We start from the raw sequence: 17,020 nt of genomic DNA, 5'->3' as shown, positions 1-17,020 counted from the left end.
CAGCCAGGAAACTTTATAGAAGTTCAACAAATATTATGAGATCCTGAGAATACACAGAGGAGTCATTTTAATTTAGGACCTTAAATTCTCAAATACCTAGTAGGTCCTTCTTGGACAGGTAGCCAAGTCAAAGGATAGTGTATATCATTCTTCTATCAGTGAAGGGCACTCCCATCTTCTTAATGCTCTAACTTCTAGAAAACTATCTCTTTAAAATTCTTGATAAATTTCATAAAAGAGATGTCAAAATATCTAAAAATATTCAAAGTTTACTTTTGGCTTTTCTCAAAAAGTGGAATTATTTGGAAATAGAAAATGAATTGCTAATGTTGAGTACTGAAAAACTAAGTGTCTGAATTGATGAAATGAGGATTATTAGGGCGTTATTAGCTCTCTTTAGGACCAATGAACTAGTCTATTTCTTCATCTTGACCTCGACATAGACTTGTACCCACTTGGTTTTGTATTTAGGGTGACTGCAACCATCAATAATCCTTATTCAAAGATATAATACCTTTCTTGTGTCCTACTCACTACAGACAGAAGAAAAGTAGCGTGGGTTCACTCAGAAATTGACAATTCATAACTACTGATTTCCTTTGCCTGGTTTTAACAAAACTAATAAAGAACTTCAAACAAAGGTGCTTATCTCAGATTATTCAGCACCAGAATGTGGTGTTTTTGCCTTAAGATGAGTATAAGTCTTTGAACAAAGTAATTGAACATAATTTTGGTTCAAGAGGAGAAATCTGGTGGCATATGTAGAAAGAGGGTCAAAGATGAATTAGCATTAAATTATCTCACATACTGTTTTATGTCCTATGAAAGCACAAGTCGATTTGAAAAGATGGGGGAAAATAATATGTATTATGTATACATCGGATATAATGCATAATAATATATATATTGCTGTAGATATACATATCATATATTTCATATATCTCTGATATAACAAAAAAGAACACAACACTGGATGATGAGCAATTTTTGAAAAACAAACATAAGTTTGTGACAGCTATCATTTCTGAGTTCATACCATTAAAATAACTAATTAATACTTTTGAAAAAGAATAATGACTTTTAAGTCAATTAATAAAATGTTTGGCTTAATAAAACTCTCCCAAAGTCTAGTATTAATCAGATTTCTTTCAGCCATAGAATATTATGATTAAGAAACCAGTTTGACTGCTTATCTTAACAAATATTTATTGATCATTCACTATGTGCCAACTACTGCCAAAAAAATAAAGAATTAAAGCTCCCTTTATAATTTTGCTATCAAGATCAATCACTTATTTAAATTGGATGTTTTATCTTGATTTATATTATTTATTTCTGTGAATAAATTAAAATTTTGTTTAATTTCACAGATCATGCATTTTACAACACAGACCCAGGCTCAGCCAAGACATTATTGAGTCAAAAGGTCTCATTTCAATTAACAAATACATATCATTTAAAATTAATGCAAAAAAGAGACTCTAACTCATATGTCTAATCAATTGTTCCTGGTCAGGAAAATCAAACTTCAGCCAGAAAAGAAAGGTACACATATACACACTCACATACACACCTGAATGTGATAGTAAATATTTATATGTTCTTCCAAGAACTCTAATTTTGTCCTAAACATAAATAAATGATAAGGAGATTAAGATACTAATTACACTATTTGATCAGTACACATTTTATACATGTGTTGAAATATCACACTCTACTCCATACATACAATTACATGTTAATTAAATTTCTAAGGGAAAATATTTCAATTTTTAAAATTAATTCCTTTCTTTTAATTATTCCCCTTGTCTGAAATGCAGTTTCCACTTTGTTTCTGTTCATTTTTGTCCTTCAGATCTCAGCTAAAGGTCATTTCCTTAGCCAGGCCTTCATGAAAATTCCACTTACATCACCAACTTTTCCTTCTTACCTCCACTCCAGACGTCATCCACTATACTAGTAGTATCAATCTCAACTAACAATTTTTCCCAATTTTATCCCAATTAACAATTTTTCATTTGTTTCTGTGTAACTTATCCCCCCCACAAGAAATGCTCTGTAACAACTCAGCAGCTGGCAGAAATTGGTGCTCAACATAAACCACGGAATGACAGAATGAAGTTATTCTCCTGTAGCCTCTAATATGGTCCTTTCTCATAATGTGCAGAGATTTGTGCACATTGTTGAGTCTACTCCACTAGAAAGAGAGGTATAGACTTCCGATAGCTACCTCTTCACTCCCCTATGGCTTTCAAAATACTAGAAATGACTTTCAGTAAACTCAGCTCCTCAGTTACATCTGTACCTATATCTATATACCTCAAAATTCAGGTAAAATGCAATTCCTGCTTCAAAGAAAACTTTTGATTAATGAGTGCTTTTGCAAGTTCAAACCATTTGAGAATGCCCTTTTAAATCCTGGGTTTACATGCTCTTTACCATTCAGGAGACTTCAGAAATATCACTCTAGTCTTTCATAATATGAGAGCCATCTGAATTAAAAGGCATGGGAACTTCTTACCTGGAGTCCTTTCTGACTCTTGCTTTCTCAAAGGAAAACTCAGGGGGTTTGTTGAGGTCATAGGTTCGGGTTGTTGGCTCAGCAGACACGCCAGCCTTTGCTCCTCTCCTGCTGTGGAGAGAGACCAATCCCGAGGTCTTCCGGTGGATCTCCAGAGGCACTTTATCCAGAGAGGCCTGCAGCGGACTTCCTCCCTGCATGTGCACCACATCCTGCAGCTTGTTCAGCTGGATGCACTTGTTCTGGAGCTCCTCTGTGAGCTCAGCGATGGCCACGGTCTGCTTCGACAGCTGTTCCCGCAACTCCTTCAAATGATACTCCCGCTCCTGAATCTCTGCATCCTTCCTTCTCAGCTCCCTCTCCAGCTCTGCCACCTTGCTCCGCAGGGCATCAGTGCTGAGGTTCCCAGAGTGGCCATCTGGATGCTTGGAGTGTTTGGGTTTCACGGAACCATTTCCCATGTTGCTCAAAGGCCTGAGAAAGGATGCATGGAGAACTGTGAATGACCAAGTGGAGTTCCATTCACCAACAGCAACCCCCACCCCTCTCGTTCCAATCTGTTTCATAAACAGAAACACAGCAGTCATCATCCTCTGATGAGCAATAAATATCCCATGCTTCCGGAGGAAACGCTAGTGATTGGTCTCCTTTTCTTTCCATGAAGAAGACGTGGTGTTTGGGTTCATTTTCCCTGTCCCTTCACTAGTCCAAGTATTGCACATAGACATTTTGCACAACTGGCCTGAATTACCTGCTGTTCTCTTTGGTTGTCCTCTCTGGACAGCTGTCAAGAGCATCACAACAAGATGGGGATTTGGATGTCAGCATGGCAGAGACTAGATGCAAAGGAGCAGCTACAGCGACAGAAGCTTGGAAATGTCACAACTCCCACAGCTCCCCTTGCAGCTACAGTAGGAAAGCTCCCCCGATTCAGAAAATAACACATCTGCATTCCTCCCAAAATAGAGGTAGATTTGGTGATGCTTTATTATACTTTTCTGCTACTGTATGTACTATTAAACACTACATTTCTAATAAAGGTCACTGCTGAAAACTACTAAATTGCAGTCCCTATAAGAAGATACAAGCATGGGGATTTTTTCTATAGCTTTAACTTTAGGTTCTAAAGTCAGGCTGTTCATAAATTGATGACCTATGGTGTAAGGCTGTATTTTTCTTCTAAGAATATCATCATATGGGACTCAAAGTAATTCCTACTCCAGTGAATCTCATGATAATGATAGTAAGAGTAGGGGTTATGTTGGATGATTTCAGATGATTTAGAAATGTATTTAGTTCAACAGCTATGTATTTAAGTTAACATTTATTAGAAATATAAAAATTAGCACCATAAAGTTTTGCTATCATGGATAGTACTGCTTCAATGGAGGCTGAGTGAGGAATTTAGGTTTACTGAGATAATTCAATGAAAATAAAAGAAAATCATCAGTGGATGATAAGCACAGATGAGCAAAATCATAACAGTAGAACTCAAACAGATGAAATTTGGCAAATGCTGCTTTGGCTAGCTACCTATCATAGGTTTAAGGCTACCTACTTAAACTTTACACTCTTACACATGCAATTCTTGATGATCCTAACTCAGGAAGTATAAGACTTGTAAGCACATTCTCATCCCCTCTTTCCCTCCATATTTCAAGCTCAGATGGAAATGAAGTGCTTAGCTTTATTTTGCTAGCTCTACCAGATTAATTGTGACCTCTACAAAGGCATAGAGATAAAAACGTGACACAGCCTCTAAAGTTTGAAGCAGATGCAACCAAATAGTCAATGAAGGCTGCCTCAGATGGATGATGTGAACAAAAAATAAATGTATTTATAAAAGTGATGTTGCAATATTGGGATATTCCTGATAGAATTCAGGTTCAGAGTATCCATTAATAAACATTAGCCTGCAAAGAGTCGTCTTAATATGTTGCAGAGAAGTGCTGGAGTTAAACTTTCAAGTTTCTGTTCAGCTGGCAGTATTTACTGTCCTTATATATTAAAAATACATAAGAAGGTTGAGAAGACAAGAATTCAAAGTGTCCCTGAAGATGCTTGGATCCTGAATAAGTGATTCAAAACATGTTAAGAGTAGGATATGAGAATTAACTTGAATGAGATTCTTAGTTACAAACACATGAAAGTGTGCTTTCATGCTTAAATTAACATGTGCATAAATTTTTATCATGCAGCACTGAGCCATGTTCTAGACAGGCTGCTTGGTTCATGGATAAGCATTTTTAGGCCAAGGAGGGGTAGGAAGAAAAGGAATTGCCTTATGAAGAACAAAAGCAAGCATGAACATCTTCAAATTTAATATTAAGCTAACAATTCATCCTTTATTCATGGAACAATTGTTTACTAAGATCTAAGTGTCATGTACTATACAGGGCATATCCTTTTATGGATTTGCAGTTAAATTTGACAGCAAAACAGTTTTAGCATCCTAAATATGAAAATGCCCAGAATCATTTTTGCTCTATGAATAGCATTAAAAAATTCTGTAACAATTCAATAATTTTACAAACCTGAAGCACAGTTAGGCAGAGGGTGTTAAATCCTCAAACATCACCTATTCTCTGGTTTTAATGAAGTCAGTTCAGAAGCTGTATAAATCTTTCAAGCTATTCAGAATTTCAGACGGTGGTAACATAAGAGTAACTAGTTCATCTTTCAGGTCACTAACTGAATATAAGTGAGCTACTATGTGTTCAATATTAGTCTAATATCTTAGTTTACCTGTTTAAATTTCATTGTCCCTGAAACCAAGGTTTCAAGTCTTTAGCTTCACAAAAGCTAATTAGATTCACTCTGTCTGCTTGTATCAGTCACTAAGAGAAGCTATTTCTCAAGTATGGATTGCTAGCCACAAGGAGAATTGAACTACAGGATGATATTTCATCAATCTATTAACTACAGGTTATTAAAATTATTCTTACATTTAGAGAGTAGCACAAGAAATGACTTCAGAGATGAAGACCTGAATTTAACATGAACAATGGAGTCGGTCTACTCAGGGTTTTGAAACAATCTGCCCTCTTCTTCCATCCTTTTATAAATGACTTGCCTGATTTAATTTTCTTATCTATAAAATGGATATACACATATCCATTCTATAGGCTCTATTATAAAGATTATGCTTGTAAAGTACCCTGTGAAATGCCTGGCATGTAGTACACATCAGATAATTACAAGCTTTTTTAGTACTATGGAACTATAGACAAGTGCTTAATGTCTTGGCAGTTATGAGCCAGGCATGGTGCTATACACCTGCAATTCCAGCTACATGAAAGCAGAAATAGGAGGATGATGGTTCCAGGCCAGTATGAGGAAAAATCAGCAAAACCTTATCTCAAAAAAAACAAATTGGGCATGGTGACACACATCTGTAATTCCAGGTACATAGGAGACACATGTAGGAGAATAGAGGTCTGAGGCCAGTCCTGGAACAGCATGAGACCTATCTGAAAACAAACTAAAGCAAAAAGAGTTGGGGCCATGGTTCAATTCCAAGGCCCTGAGTTCAAACCTCAGAAATGCTAAAAGAAATGAAGGGAAAGGAAGAGAGAGGGGAAAAGGAAAGGGGACATTCTGTAACAATAGCTTGGGAAACAAGCTCCATCAAAATACAGATATGAGAGAGCATTTGGAACAACACAGCCAATTCCAGAACTGCAAGGACTCCTCAGAGCCCCTAGTCCCTCCTGTGCTCCTAGTAATTTTCACACATTGCAGTGTGAACAAAAAAAAAAAAGCCCTCTGAGTTAATTTAGAAGGCACAAAAGAAACATGCTTTGTGGCGAAGACAACACACTTCAACCAGGATGAGAGTAGTGTGGCCTTTAGCAAGGACAGAGGAAAACTATTTATATTATATTTTTTTATCATTATGTCAATGTGCTCATTCCCAAATGAGCTATTCCCAAATGCAATCCACCACAGGGTAAATAGGAGACACAAGGAGACACAGGAGAGGGAAAGTCTGAGGGCTCTTGCAGGCCATTCACACCTGGCAGTCGTTGTGGGGGAAATCACCTTGTTGTATGTTTTTCCTCTAGTTCTAAGGTAGTCTGAAACTCAAATCGTGGCTCTGATCTAGAAAATACTTCTCTCTCTCTACCCATATGAAGAGATATAAATATTCTCTCTCTCACACTTAATTATTATACGCAGATACATGTGCATCTATAAATACAGGAGATGGTAGACTGCTACTCAAGCTTACAGAGCCAATAGAGACGGAGATCAATGGAACAGAGCAGAGAGCTCAGAAGTCCCAGTCCAAGCACTTTCCCTTTGTGTTTCTACGCCCTCAGGCCAACTGCTGGGGTTCAGTGTCAGTAAGAGAAGAGAGTAATGGACACAGAGATTATTGGACATTCTCAGAGAGTTAAATGCAATAGACTGTGTAGTATCAGGAGCACAAAGTCAGAGAACGAGACTACTCAACTTTTGACTTACTACAAAGCTATAATCATCAAGATGGTACGGAAAGTGAAAATCACTGTGAAGACTCTGGTAGAAGAAGAGACAAGTACATCAATGAAACAAAACAGAGAGCCCATAAGTAGACCCAAATAGTGTGGTCAACTGAGACTTGACAAAGAAGCAAAGGCAAGTCATTGGAAAAAGGGTAATGTATTACATCCATATGCTGAGAGAGAGAGAGAGAGAGAGAGAGAGAGAGAGAGAAAGAGAGATGGGGGTAAGAAAGAAGAGGGAGTGAGGGAGAGAACGAACTAGACACAGACCTTACATCTTTTATGAAAATTAACTCCAAAACAGATCACAGACCTAAACATATGAGACAAAACTATAAAACTCCTAGAAGACATAGAAGAAAATCTAAGTGATCTTGGGTTTGGTGATGACCTTTTAGATAAAAGACAAACAGCACAATTCATGAAAGGAGAAATTGTAATTCAGACTCCATTAAAATTAAAACCTTCTCTTTCATTAAAATTAAAACCTTCTCTGCAAAAGAAGAGAACACAACAAGAAGCCATAGACTGGAAGAAAGTACTTCCAAAACACATTTAAGAAAGGAGGAATTCTTAACACTCAACCGTTTAAAAAAAAAAAAACTGAAAAATAGGCAAAATGCCTGAGCAGACACCTCACCAAAGATTCGCAGATGGCAAATAAGCATATGAAAAAAGATGTTCACAATCATACTTCATTGAGGAATTTCAGATTAAAACATTAATGAGATCCCACTGCACACACATTAGAATAACTACAATCCAAAACACAGACAACACCAAAAGCAGGCAGATATTGAGCAACAGGGATAGGAATGTAAACTGTTACAGCTACTTTGGAAGAGGAGATGGAAGTTTCTTACAAAGCTAGTAATGCTTCCTCAAACTTATTCACAAATAAGAAACTTATTTTCAACAAAACCTGTAGCTTTATTCTTAACTGGTAGAACTTGGAAGCAAGTATGTCCTTCCATGGGTTAATAAATTGCGGTACATCCATGTAACAGAATATTATTCAATAATAAAAAGTAATATCCACCAATGAGAAGATATGGAAGAGCTTTAAATGCAAATTGCTAAGTGAACAAAAGCCAATTTCAAAAACATACATCTGTATGATTCCAACAATATGACTTTCTGGAAATACAAAACTTGGACAGAGTAAAAAGATCAGTGATTGGCAGGAGTTTGGGAGATGGAGGGAGGGAGGAATGAGAGGCTTAGGAGATGCTTAAGGCATTGAAACTATTCTGTAGGACACTGTGACAGTAGATGTATGTCATTATACAGTTGGGTACATGGAATGTACAACACAAGGAACAAACCCTTATATACCTATGGACTTTAGTTAATAATAATGTGTTGACATTTGTTCATAAATTGTAACAACTACACCACACTGTTGCAAGATGTTAAGAACAGGAGAATCTAGTGGAGGGGCATTCATAGGAACTTTCTGTACTTTTCAGTCAATTTTTCTGTGAATGTAAAACTTCTCTAGAACAGAAAGTCTATTAATTAAAAAAAGAACATGTACTAAAATATAAACACAAGAAAACTTAAAGCAAATTCAGGAAACAGGCTAAAATGCATGATGGGTGGAATGAAACTGATGAGTAATGAAGCTAAAAAAGTAAGATACTGGAGTAAGATACTGAAAAAATTAGTATGCCACGTTACAGTATCCAAGTTATGTAAGCCAGGTTTTTTTCAATTTATGTGGTCCTATCTGTCCTTTATAAAGATAATTTTCCTGGAAACAAATATGGAACAGAGTAAAAAGAGCTTAGAGGAAGTAAGACAAACTAAGAGGCTATTGCATCAGTCCGAGTAAGTACACAAGTGAGTGATAAGTACAAGAATAAGGCTAGCCCTGAGTCCCAACCCTACTCTCATTACTCAAACTTTTTGAACTAGAGAAAAAAAAAGTGGACTATCTCCATGGTAACCAGAAAAGGCAAACATTATCATAGAGGATTTCATAAAACTTACAGCTATAAGTAACTCACAATTTCCTTTCCTTCAATAAACCATGAAAAGCAGAATAGATTATTTTTTATGATATGGGCAGTTTAGCTTGATATCAGAGGACTGAATTATACAGGCTTTTCTAAATAAAATTGTGTAGGAAACTGATGCATTCCAATATGGTGTTACCACGGGTTTGTTCCACCATAGTTCTTTTAGAAAATAATTGACCATCATTGAATATACAACTCCCTGTTTCTTCTTCCTGAGCAAATCAGACAATTAACCTTGTGAGAAACAGCTAAATCTCCTATTAATTCCACAATTAAAAGCATCCTTTCATCTGACTTTGTGACTATTGACCTAAGGCTCCATTTTCAATCTACTGTTTATTTTCTCTACCCTCAGCATGTTGAATGGAGAGTAATTTTCTCTTGACATGAAATCATGAGTTTACTGTACTGAAGTTTCAGTTCCCCCCAAGACTATCTTTGAAGTGCCCCTCCCCCTAGCTAAATGTTCACAGTAAATTTTATGAATGCCACATATTCTATATTTTGCCTGCCAATTTTAGTACTATTCCACTCAGCTATTTTGAGGTATTCCGTTAACAGATAAACAAGAAACACACAGAAATGTGGGTTCATAGATGAAAGTCAGGAGATTATAGCTGATGGAATTTGAGTGATGGTGGGAAGAAAGAAAATAAAGTCATTCAAGTTTATATTGTGGGTAAGAAGTGATGTCAGTAACCAAGATGAGGGGCAGATCTGAGGGATCCAAGTTTCATTTTAGACATGAACAGTTTGAGGGACCTGTGGAAATTTTAGGTAAGGAAATTCAGGGAGCAGTAAGAAATGAGGGGCTAGAAAACAAAAAGAAAGGGAGAAACTGAAATATGTAATAGTAATTCAGACACAAGTGGAATCTGAAGCTGAGGAAATGCCCTTCAGTTTGGTAATAAGGAAAGGAAGAGTGTCTAAGTCTATGTGAGGTTGGAAAGAAAACTGCAGATATGGTAAATAGAGGTTGTTGCTATGGTTACAGTGAGAAAGAATGGAGAGGGTTTAATGTTCAAAGAGGATGAGTGGGAGAAACATTGAAGGTAAAGTAAACAATGGGAGACAAAATGAGGACTGGGATATAGCTCAGTGGTACAGTGCTTGGCTAGCGTGCACAAAGCCCTGGGTTTGCTGCCCAGCACAGCCAAAAAAAAAAAGGGAGACAAAATGATTCTAGTGTTTTGATCTTTGAAGGATTGGAGAAAGGCAGCCTTTTCATTCTGCATGATTTATTCACTCATTCAAACATGACACATAGAGTACTATCAATGGGCCAGCCACTGAGAACTGCCAGATGGCAGGAGAAGGAGCATGCCTTATGAAGACATGGACTTACATATATTGAGTGTGACATGCCTGTGGGTCACCAAGGCAGAAATGTCTACCACAACACAAAGAAGGAAAGTCCAGTCTGTTCTATAGAGGTAAGACTCAAAGTCCCATGAGTAAATGAGATCACTGAGGAAGAAGAGAATGACTCTATTGTTGAGTATGAACATACAAGTAATACCTTAGACATTATTTGTGGGAGGGGAGGAAGAAGAATAGTTGTACAAATACGAGATCTAAGAGAAGTATGATAGATGCCATGGAGACAATATTTGAAAGAGGTGAACAGGCTACAAATCAAATCCCAGCCTTGTCAAAGGAAATGAGATTAGAGGGGAAAGCACTAGGTTTAGTCGTTTGCAGGAGAAAAGAGTGAGGACAGGAGTACAAAGCACCATAGAAAGAGCAGTGCTGAGGAGGTGATTCAAGAAGATATCACGGATCACAGATCGAAAGATTTTTAGAATAGTGGAAATGAGAGTATTCATAAACCCAGGATAATGAACCAAAAGACAGAAAAAATTCAAACAGGAGAAGAGGGCATAATTGATAAGCAAACAGCCTAGAGGGGAAGGAGACAACATGGGATCACAGAACTTGGGCAACATCCAGGCAACCCATGCCTTCACTATGAGGTGAATGCTTCTTAGCCTCATATGCAGTGATTTCAGTGGCCTGGAGTTAAGAATTCCATGGAAAAGGAAGATTCCTGATGAATATATCCTAGTAAAAATTTTATTTAAAAAAGGAAGATTCCTGGACATCAACTTTGTATGTTGCTTATTCTAGGTTGCACAGTATTCCAAAGGAAAGAATAGTTTCTACTCCAAAGAGCATTCTTCATCATATCAGCTCTTAACCTCCTGTGCAAAACTAAACAGGAGCACTAGCAACAGCTGCTGTGTATTATGTGGGATGATCGCCTTCTCGTTGAATTAAATAGAAACTTGCAAAGAAAGACAATTTTTAAGGAACTGTATGCATGGGGGTGTGGCAGGGAGCAGGTGTATGTCTTCTCTTCCTTTATTTAAGAAAAAAAAATTGCCCCTGGGAATGTAGGGAGGAAGATGAAAACCCAGGAAACTGAGGCGTCTGTTTGAGCGTCAACCGTTGTACCTAATTATGTTGCCTGCACTGTTTCTTTGTATTCTCAGCTCAGGCCTCAACTGCTATGCTATTGCACTCTGGGTCTCATGCTTGTACCTGGACCCCTTTCTTTTTCTCTTATCCCCAATGCAGCTGATATCTTGTTTGCATTTCTTTGTCCTTGTTTCTTCATCACCAGGAAATACAGATATGTGGCAGTGCCTCACAGCGCTGAGAGTGACACAGGACACCCACACAAGTTTACAAGGACTTGTAAAAGTCCCTGTCTGAGTGCTGTCTCCTAACAGCTACCCAAACCTCAGAGAAGCAAAGCCTTTAGCGCACACCTTGACAGTCACTCCAAGCCCCAAGCCCGGAGAAGCAATGGAGGCTGTTGCTGCCACGTTGGGCTCCAAATCGAGCTTCCAAACCTAGCTGCCACACCAAGTGAACGCAACGCGTGCCCACGTCCCCACGCAAACAGCACAAGCAAGACACCGGCTGGGTGTGGAACAGAGGCGCGCACAGCGCAACGCACGCACAGCATGCACACGCGTGTACCCGGATTTCGTCCCTCCCCGCGCGCCCTGAGTGCCCAAGTCCCCAGCCCAAGGACCTCACCACTCAGCCAGCTGGGTAACTTTCCAGGTGCGCAGCTTGTCACCTCCGCGCGGCCGGCCCTGCGTCTCAGTGTCCTCTCCCAGGCCGCCCTCCTCAGCTGCCTGCGGCGCCCAAGCCCAGCTCAGGTCGGCTCAGCCAGCCCGGGCCGGGCGCACGGTGCGCAGCGAGGGCCCAGGGCTGCGGGCGCCACGGCTCGGGCTGCGTGTGAGCCGGAGACGCGGCGAGCGCGCTGTGGACAGGAGCTGCGGCGGCGTCGGTGCGGCCACCTCACTCCGCCGCCGGGGCCGGTGCCAGAGGAGGCGCGCAGGGAGGGAGGGGGAGAGAGGGAGGGGCAGAGGAGGGACAGAGGAGGGCGGGGGTCAGCGGGGCTATGGCGAGGAAGAGCGGAGAGCCAGCTTCCCTAAAGGTGGGGTCACCCACACCAGCCGAACCTTGACTCCCTAGACAAGCCTGTGGCGACAGCCGCAGTCTGCACTTTATACACCATACTTCCCGAGCGAGGCAACTTAAGTAAAGAGATAACATCATGTGTAAGCATCTTTATTTTTTTTAATGTCATTATTATTTCTATTTCGAGCGTGTGGGACAAGAGGGGAGGAAAGTTGGGGGGGAGGGGACATTCATCGTTTCCGTCCTTCCCTGTCCCCCATCCCTCCAGCCTGTCTCCACTGCAGACTGTTCATCTCGCCTTTTTTTCCCAGAGCGCAAACAGGCGCACACATCCTAGACATGCTCTCCTGTGTCACAGCACTGCCCTTTGAGAAGACATGTGATGTGACCTCGGAGCAGCTTGACGACGCGCTCTTCCCGGACTCTGAAGCCATAACTTGCTTCTAGTTTGCCAATGCAAGGGACAGAGATTATATCCTGTCCCCCTCAACCCCCAATCTGTAGGGCTTTAACAAGGAGCTTTCTTGATCTCTCAGGCAGGTAATTTAATACTCTCCCGTTGCCTTTTGAGTACATTTTTCCTCCTGGGGCGTGCTTTATGGTTTTCTAAATATATGTATATAACACCTACCGCATTATTTGCTGTGCTCTGGAGTTGCGAAATCTCTGTGTGGCTTTTCCCCTTTCCTCCTGCCCCAAGAGGAATTTCACTGGCAACCCCTCCAAGGACAAGGGCAGTTTCTGTGTGAAGGAATGGGAAATACTGTGAGGGTCTATTCTTCACAGTGCATCCAGAGAATGTTAGAACCTGACTCCCTTGGGTTTTAAACCACATGGTGGCAGTGGGACTCAAGTAACACCAATGTGCACCATTACTTGCATAAACTTACACAGAATGAGGCCCATGTAAATGCCTTGTACAAGATCATGAAATTTCAGAGGAAGAAGAATACAGTCCTGTTTGGTTTTGTGCTAACTGGAGAAAAATAAGCTTAAGTACATTGTTCATGAACTTAAGGCAGAATCTGTACATTTCATGATGGTATCCAGTAAATCCTACCCAGAAGAGTTGGGGGTGAAGAAGAATTCCATGGAAAATGAGAAAATAATTAACTCATTGCTAAGTCATGGTAATAAATGGACTGATTGTTTATGAATGATTTAACAAAAAAGAGGAGAAATGCAGACGATCTCAACCTTCTTATATTTCATTTAATCCAGATTGTTTTGAACTGTGGATTGCTGGTTGATGTCTGATAAACTTAATGTACTGAGTCAGAGCTACCATTTTTAATGATGTAGAATAGAATAAAATAGCAGTATGTCACACAGAGTAAATATACTTTATAAATCTTCTGTTTCAGTTAAATACATGTGTGTGCACTGGTTCCACCATGTAACACGTGCTTTCTTGAGATAAAAGGTTGAAAGCCACTGATGGGGTAAGGCTCTGCCCAAGGTCACCCAATCAGTCAGACTTTGAGAGGGAGTTTAGTTTCTCTCATGGCAGTCCTGAATTGTCAGCGCAACCATGCTGAGCAAGGAAGAAGAGGAGAAAGGGTTGGGGACAGAGGATCAGTAATGATTATTGAGTACTTTATTCAGTCTTTCACCAGTGGTTTCAGCACCTCCTCTATCTCTGTCCCAGTGCTAAAAACTGGGAAATTAATGGTGAACAAAATGAACTTTTCATCTCTGTCTACTTAGAGTCTACAGTGTGGTGAGGGAAGCAGACACTAAGCAAATAAACACGGGAATAACTATGTATGTGATAAATACTGTGGAGGCAAATATAAGAATAAACTACAGGTTCAAAATGTGAGGCTACCATTAATAATTAACCAATTTAAAATGTCTTAAATGATAAGAACTTTTGTTGTTTCATATGGCAAGCAGTCCCAAGGTCAGGAGGCTCTAGTTGGTGGATCCAGCAACTCAGTAATATCAGGAAGGGCCCTTGACCATTTCCACTATTTCCCCTGCCATTCCCAGCTGTGGCCACAACAGCTGCCCCGCCTATGACCTCAGAATAATTGGGATAGCTCCAATTGTTTAATCCTGACAGTGCCAAAAGGAAGCAGTGTCTCTTTTTCAAGAATGGGGAAATCCTTCTCAGAAGTTGCCAATGAGTCTTCTCACCTGCCATTTGTCAAAACTGAGTCGCATGTCCATGGATTGCAATGATTGGTTGGTTTAGGCTTTTCAGGATTTATTCCTAAAATCTTCGGGATTGCAATTCTTTGAGAAGTGAAAACCTCAACAAAAAGGAGAAGGTGGCAATGGATGGTGGGTAGGCAACTCCAGAGTTTGCTGCCTTTGCTCAGGAATGCCATCTCCAGGAAAAAGTGGCATTTAAACTTAAGATGAGTAAGAGTCAGATAGGGCTGAGGAGGAGGCATCTTCAGGAAGAGGGAATCTCCATGTGCATTCGTTGACTCTATGCCATGTGCAACTTCTGTCTTATGCATTCAATGGAGGAGGTAAGCAGACCTTGGGAATCAAGCTCAAAGAGTTAAATTAAGTGTAAAGAGCTAATAAGTTGTAGAGCCAGACTAAGTTATTCCAGAGCCTAAAAATTTTATCTCTTCTATCTTCTAGAGAGATTGCAATCTACTGACCTTTCTATGCCATTGACTAATGGGTACAGCCCCCTCCATGTTTCCTTTGCAGTGTTTCTCTGGGCTACTGGGCATACAGAACATGTGTTGATAAATAAACCTTCTTCTACTGAGTGTGCCTCTGTTCCACTGTGTGTCTTGGTCTCTGCTAAGCCTTGCTACCAGAGAGCTGGGGTTGTCATCAGGTCAAAACTCAGAGACAGCCTATGGAGATAGGAAGGATGAAAGGTCCATCCTTTCCTTGTTTCACACAGAACTACAGAAGTCCCCAAGCAGCTCCATGTTTTACAGAAATCTCTGTTCTTGTCTACTTTCTTTTTTTCCAGAAGGAACTGCCTCCAAGGGGCTAAGCTGGAAACAAATCCCAATAATGCTTCCATGCTGAATTAATATTTGGAAGCCCTGGGACTACTTCTATTCAAACTCTTCCGACCTGAATTCTATTTTCTTGGGATGAATTTCTGAACAGGGACTCTGTAGTTCCCCCTGCACAAAGACTTCTGTTACTCCACCCCCATCAGATCAGCTTTGGCCTCATAATGCTTGAACTCCAGCTCAGAGCCCTACTAGGCTCAAGCTGAGCTCCCTTCTAGATAACAGCAGATTTCCTGGGGACTTGAAAAGTACAAAAATACTCTATTTTCTCACTACCTCTTAGGGTTTGCTTCTTTCTTTCTTATTCGTTCACTTATTTTCAAGTGAACTTGCTTGTCTTCTATGCTGACCTCACGAGCAGTCATTCCTACTGCTTTAATTTCTTTTAATCTACTGTCTTTAATTTCCTTTTTAAAAAAACTGTATACCAAGATACATGAGTCTTCAAAGAAATCCCTACTTCCTTCATGGGAACTCGTTACTAATGTCTTACAGTCCTCCACACCCAGCACGAGGATTATTCTCCATTCTACTCTGCTCTTTCCAATGGGACAGTGACTTCTCATTTGCCAAATCCTCCCTACTGATCCCTGGTGGGAAGGACAGTGAGACTGATGGGCACTAATTCCTGATGCATTCAAAATGTTTCCTAGCCTCTCCAGGCAGCAGCCAGAGCCTCCATGTGTCCTTCATTGTAAACCAACCAGTGTCTTCGCCATGTATGTCTTGAGTGTCCTCCTTGCTCTATTTCTACTCCCAAACAGTCTAAAGTTTCCCAGAACTTTACACTTAACCACTCCCCTCTTCTCCTAACTTCAATCATTACTTCTAAATATCTGACCTTTCTTCAGAACTTCCTTGGCACTGTACTTTATCTCAGGCCCTCTTATAAAGTACTCATTGCTTTCTACTTTGTATTACTGTTATCTATCTACATGTCTTATCTCCCACTGCTGGACTGTTAATATCTGGAGAGCATGGGTCACATCTCTTCCAGCATCCACAGCAACTTCAATATTGAACTTGATAGAGAACCATAGCCTCTATATATTTATGTTTCTGAAATTCTATAGAATATGGAGCATATTCTTGATTTTCTCTCTGGAATCATGACAGTTGTTTAGAATAACATTTCATTTAAAAATTAATATTCTGCCTAATGAGGAATCAAGAAATAGTAAAATTTACCATAAAACACCAAAATACAAATAAATTTAATTTTCTGGTTTTATCTATATTAGGTTTCCTAAATATTGACTTTTTGTCTAGTTATGGATACTCGTTAAATACTATGTAGCCAGTGTGCATTAACTATGCACCAGGCTTACATTGCTTGGCATTCAACCATTCTGTGCTATCTTAGTAACATGAGCCACCCACTCATCCAACACTCAGCACTCTCAACTCTTTAGCCTTCTCATATCCAGTACCTTGCATCTCAGTTGGCTTCAGCTCTTCACTCCCATATTCACACATAGAATTCCACTAAAATTACTCATTCTCACAATATATGAAATAGACACCCCAGGTCAACTTGGTCCTGCATGCCCCCAAGACTTTGGA

General features: G+C 39.8%; 1 protein-coding gene across 2 annotated transcripts in view; it reads right to left on the bottom strand.

Moving 5' to 3' along the window:
* Prkg2 (protein kinase cGMP-dependent 2) overlaps nucleotides 1-12,349 on the bottom strand; it is a 97,286-nt gene extending 84,937 nt beyond the window's left edge. For both annotated transcript variants that reach the window (XM_020187948.2, XM_020187949.2), the window contains exons 1-2: nucleotides 12,075-12,349; nucleotides 2,522-2,995 (exon numbers count right to left, since the gene is read on the bottom strand). In XM_020187948.2, the coding sequence (XP_020043537.1) occupies nucleotides 2,522-2,982 (461 nt within the window). In that variant the 5' untranslated portion in view covers nucleotides 2,983-2,995; nucleotides 12,075-12,349. The remainder of the gene's footprint in view (nucleotides 1-2,521; nucleotides 2,996-12,074) is intronic.
* Nucleotides 12,350-17,020: the final 4,671 nt, after the last annotated feature.

Source organism: Castor canadensis, chromosome 9 (assembly GCF_047511655.1).
Source record: "Castor canadensis chromosome 9, mCasCan1.hap1v2, whole genome shotgun sequence".
Classification (NCBI taxonomy): Eukaryota; Metazoa; Chordata; class Mammalia; order Rodentia; family Castoridae; genus Castor; species Castor canadensis.
This window is presented reverse-complemented; position numbering and strand designations above follow the sequence as displayed.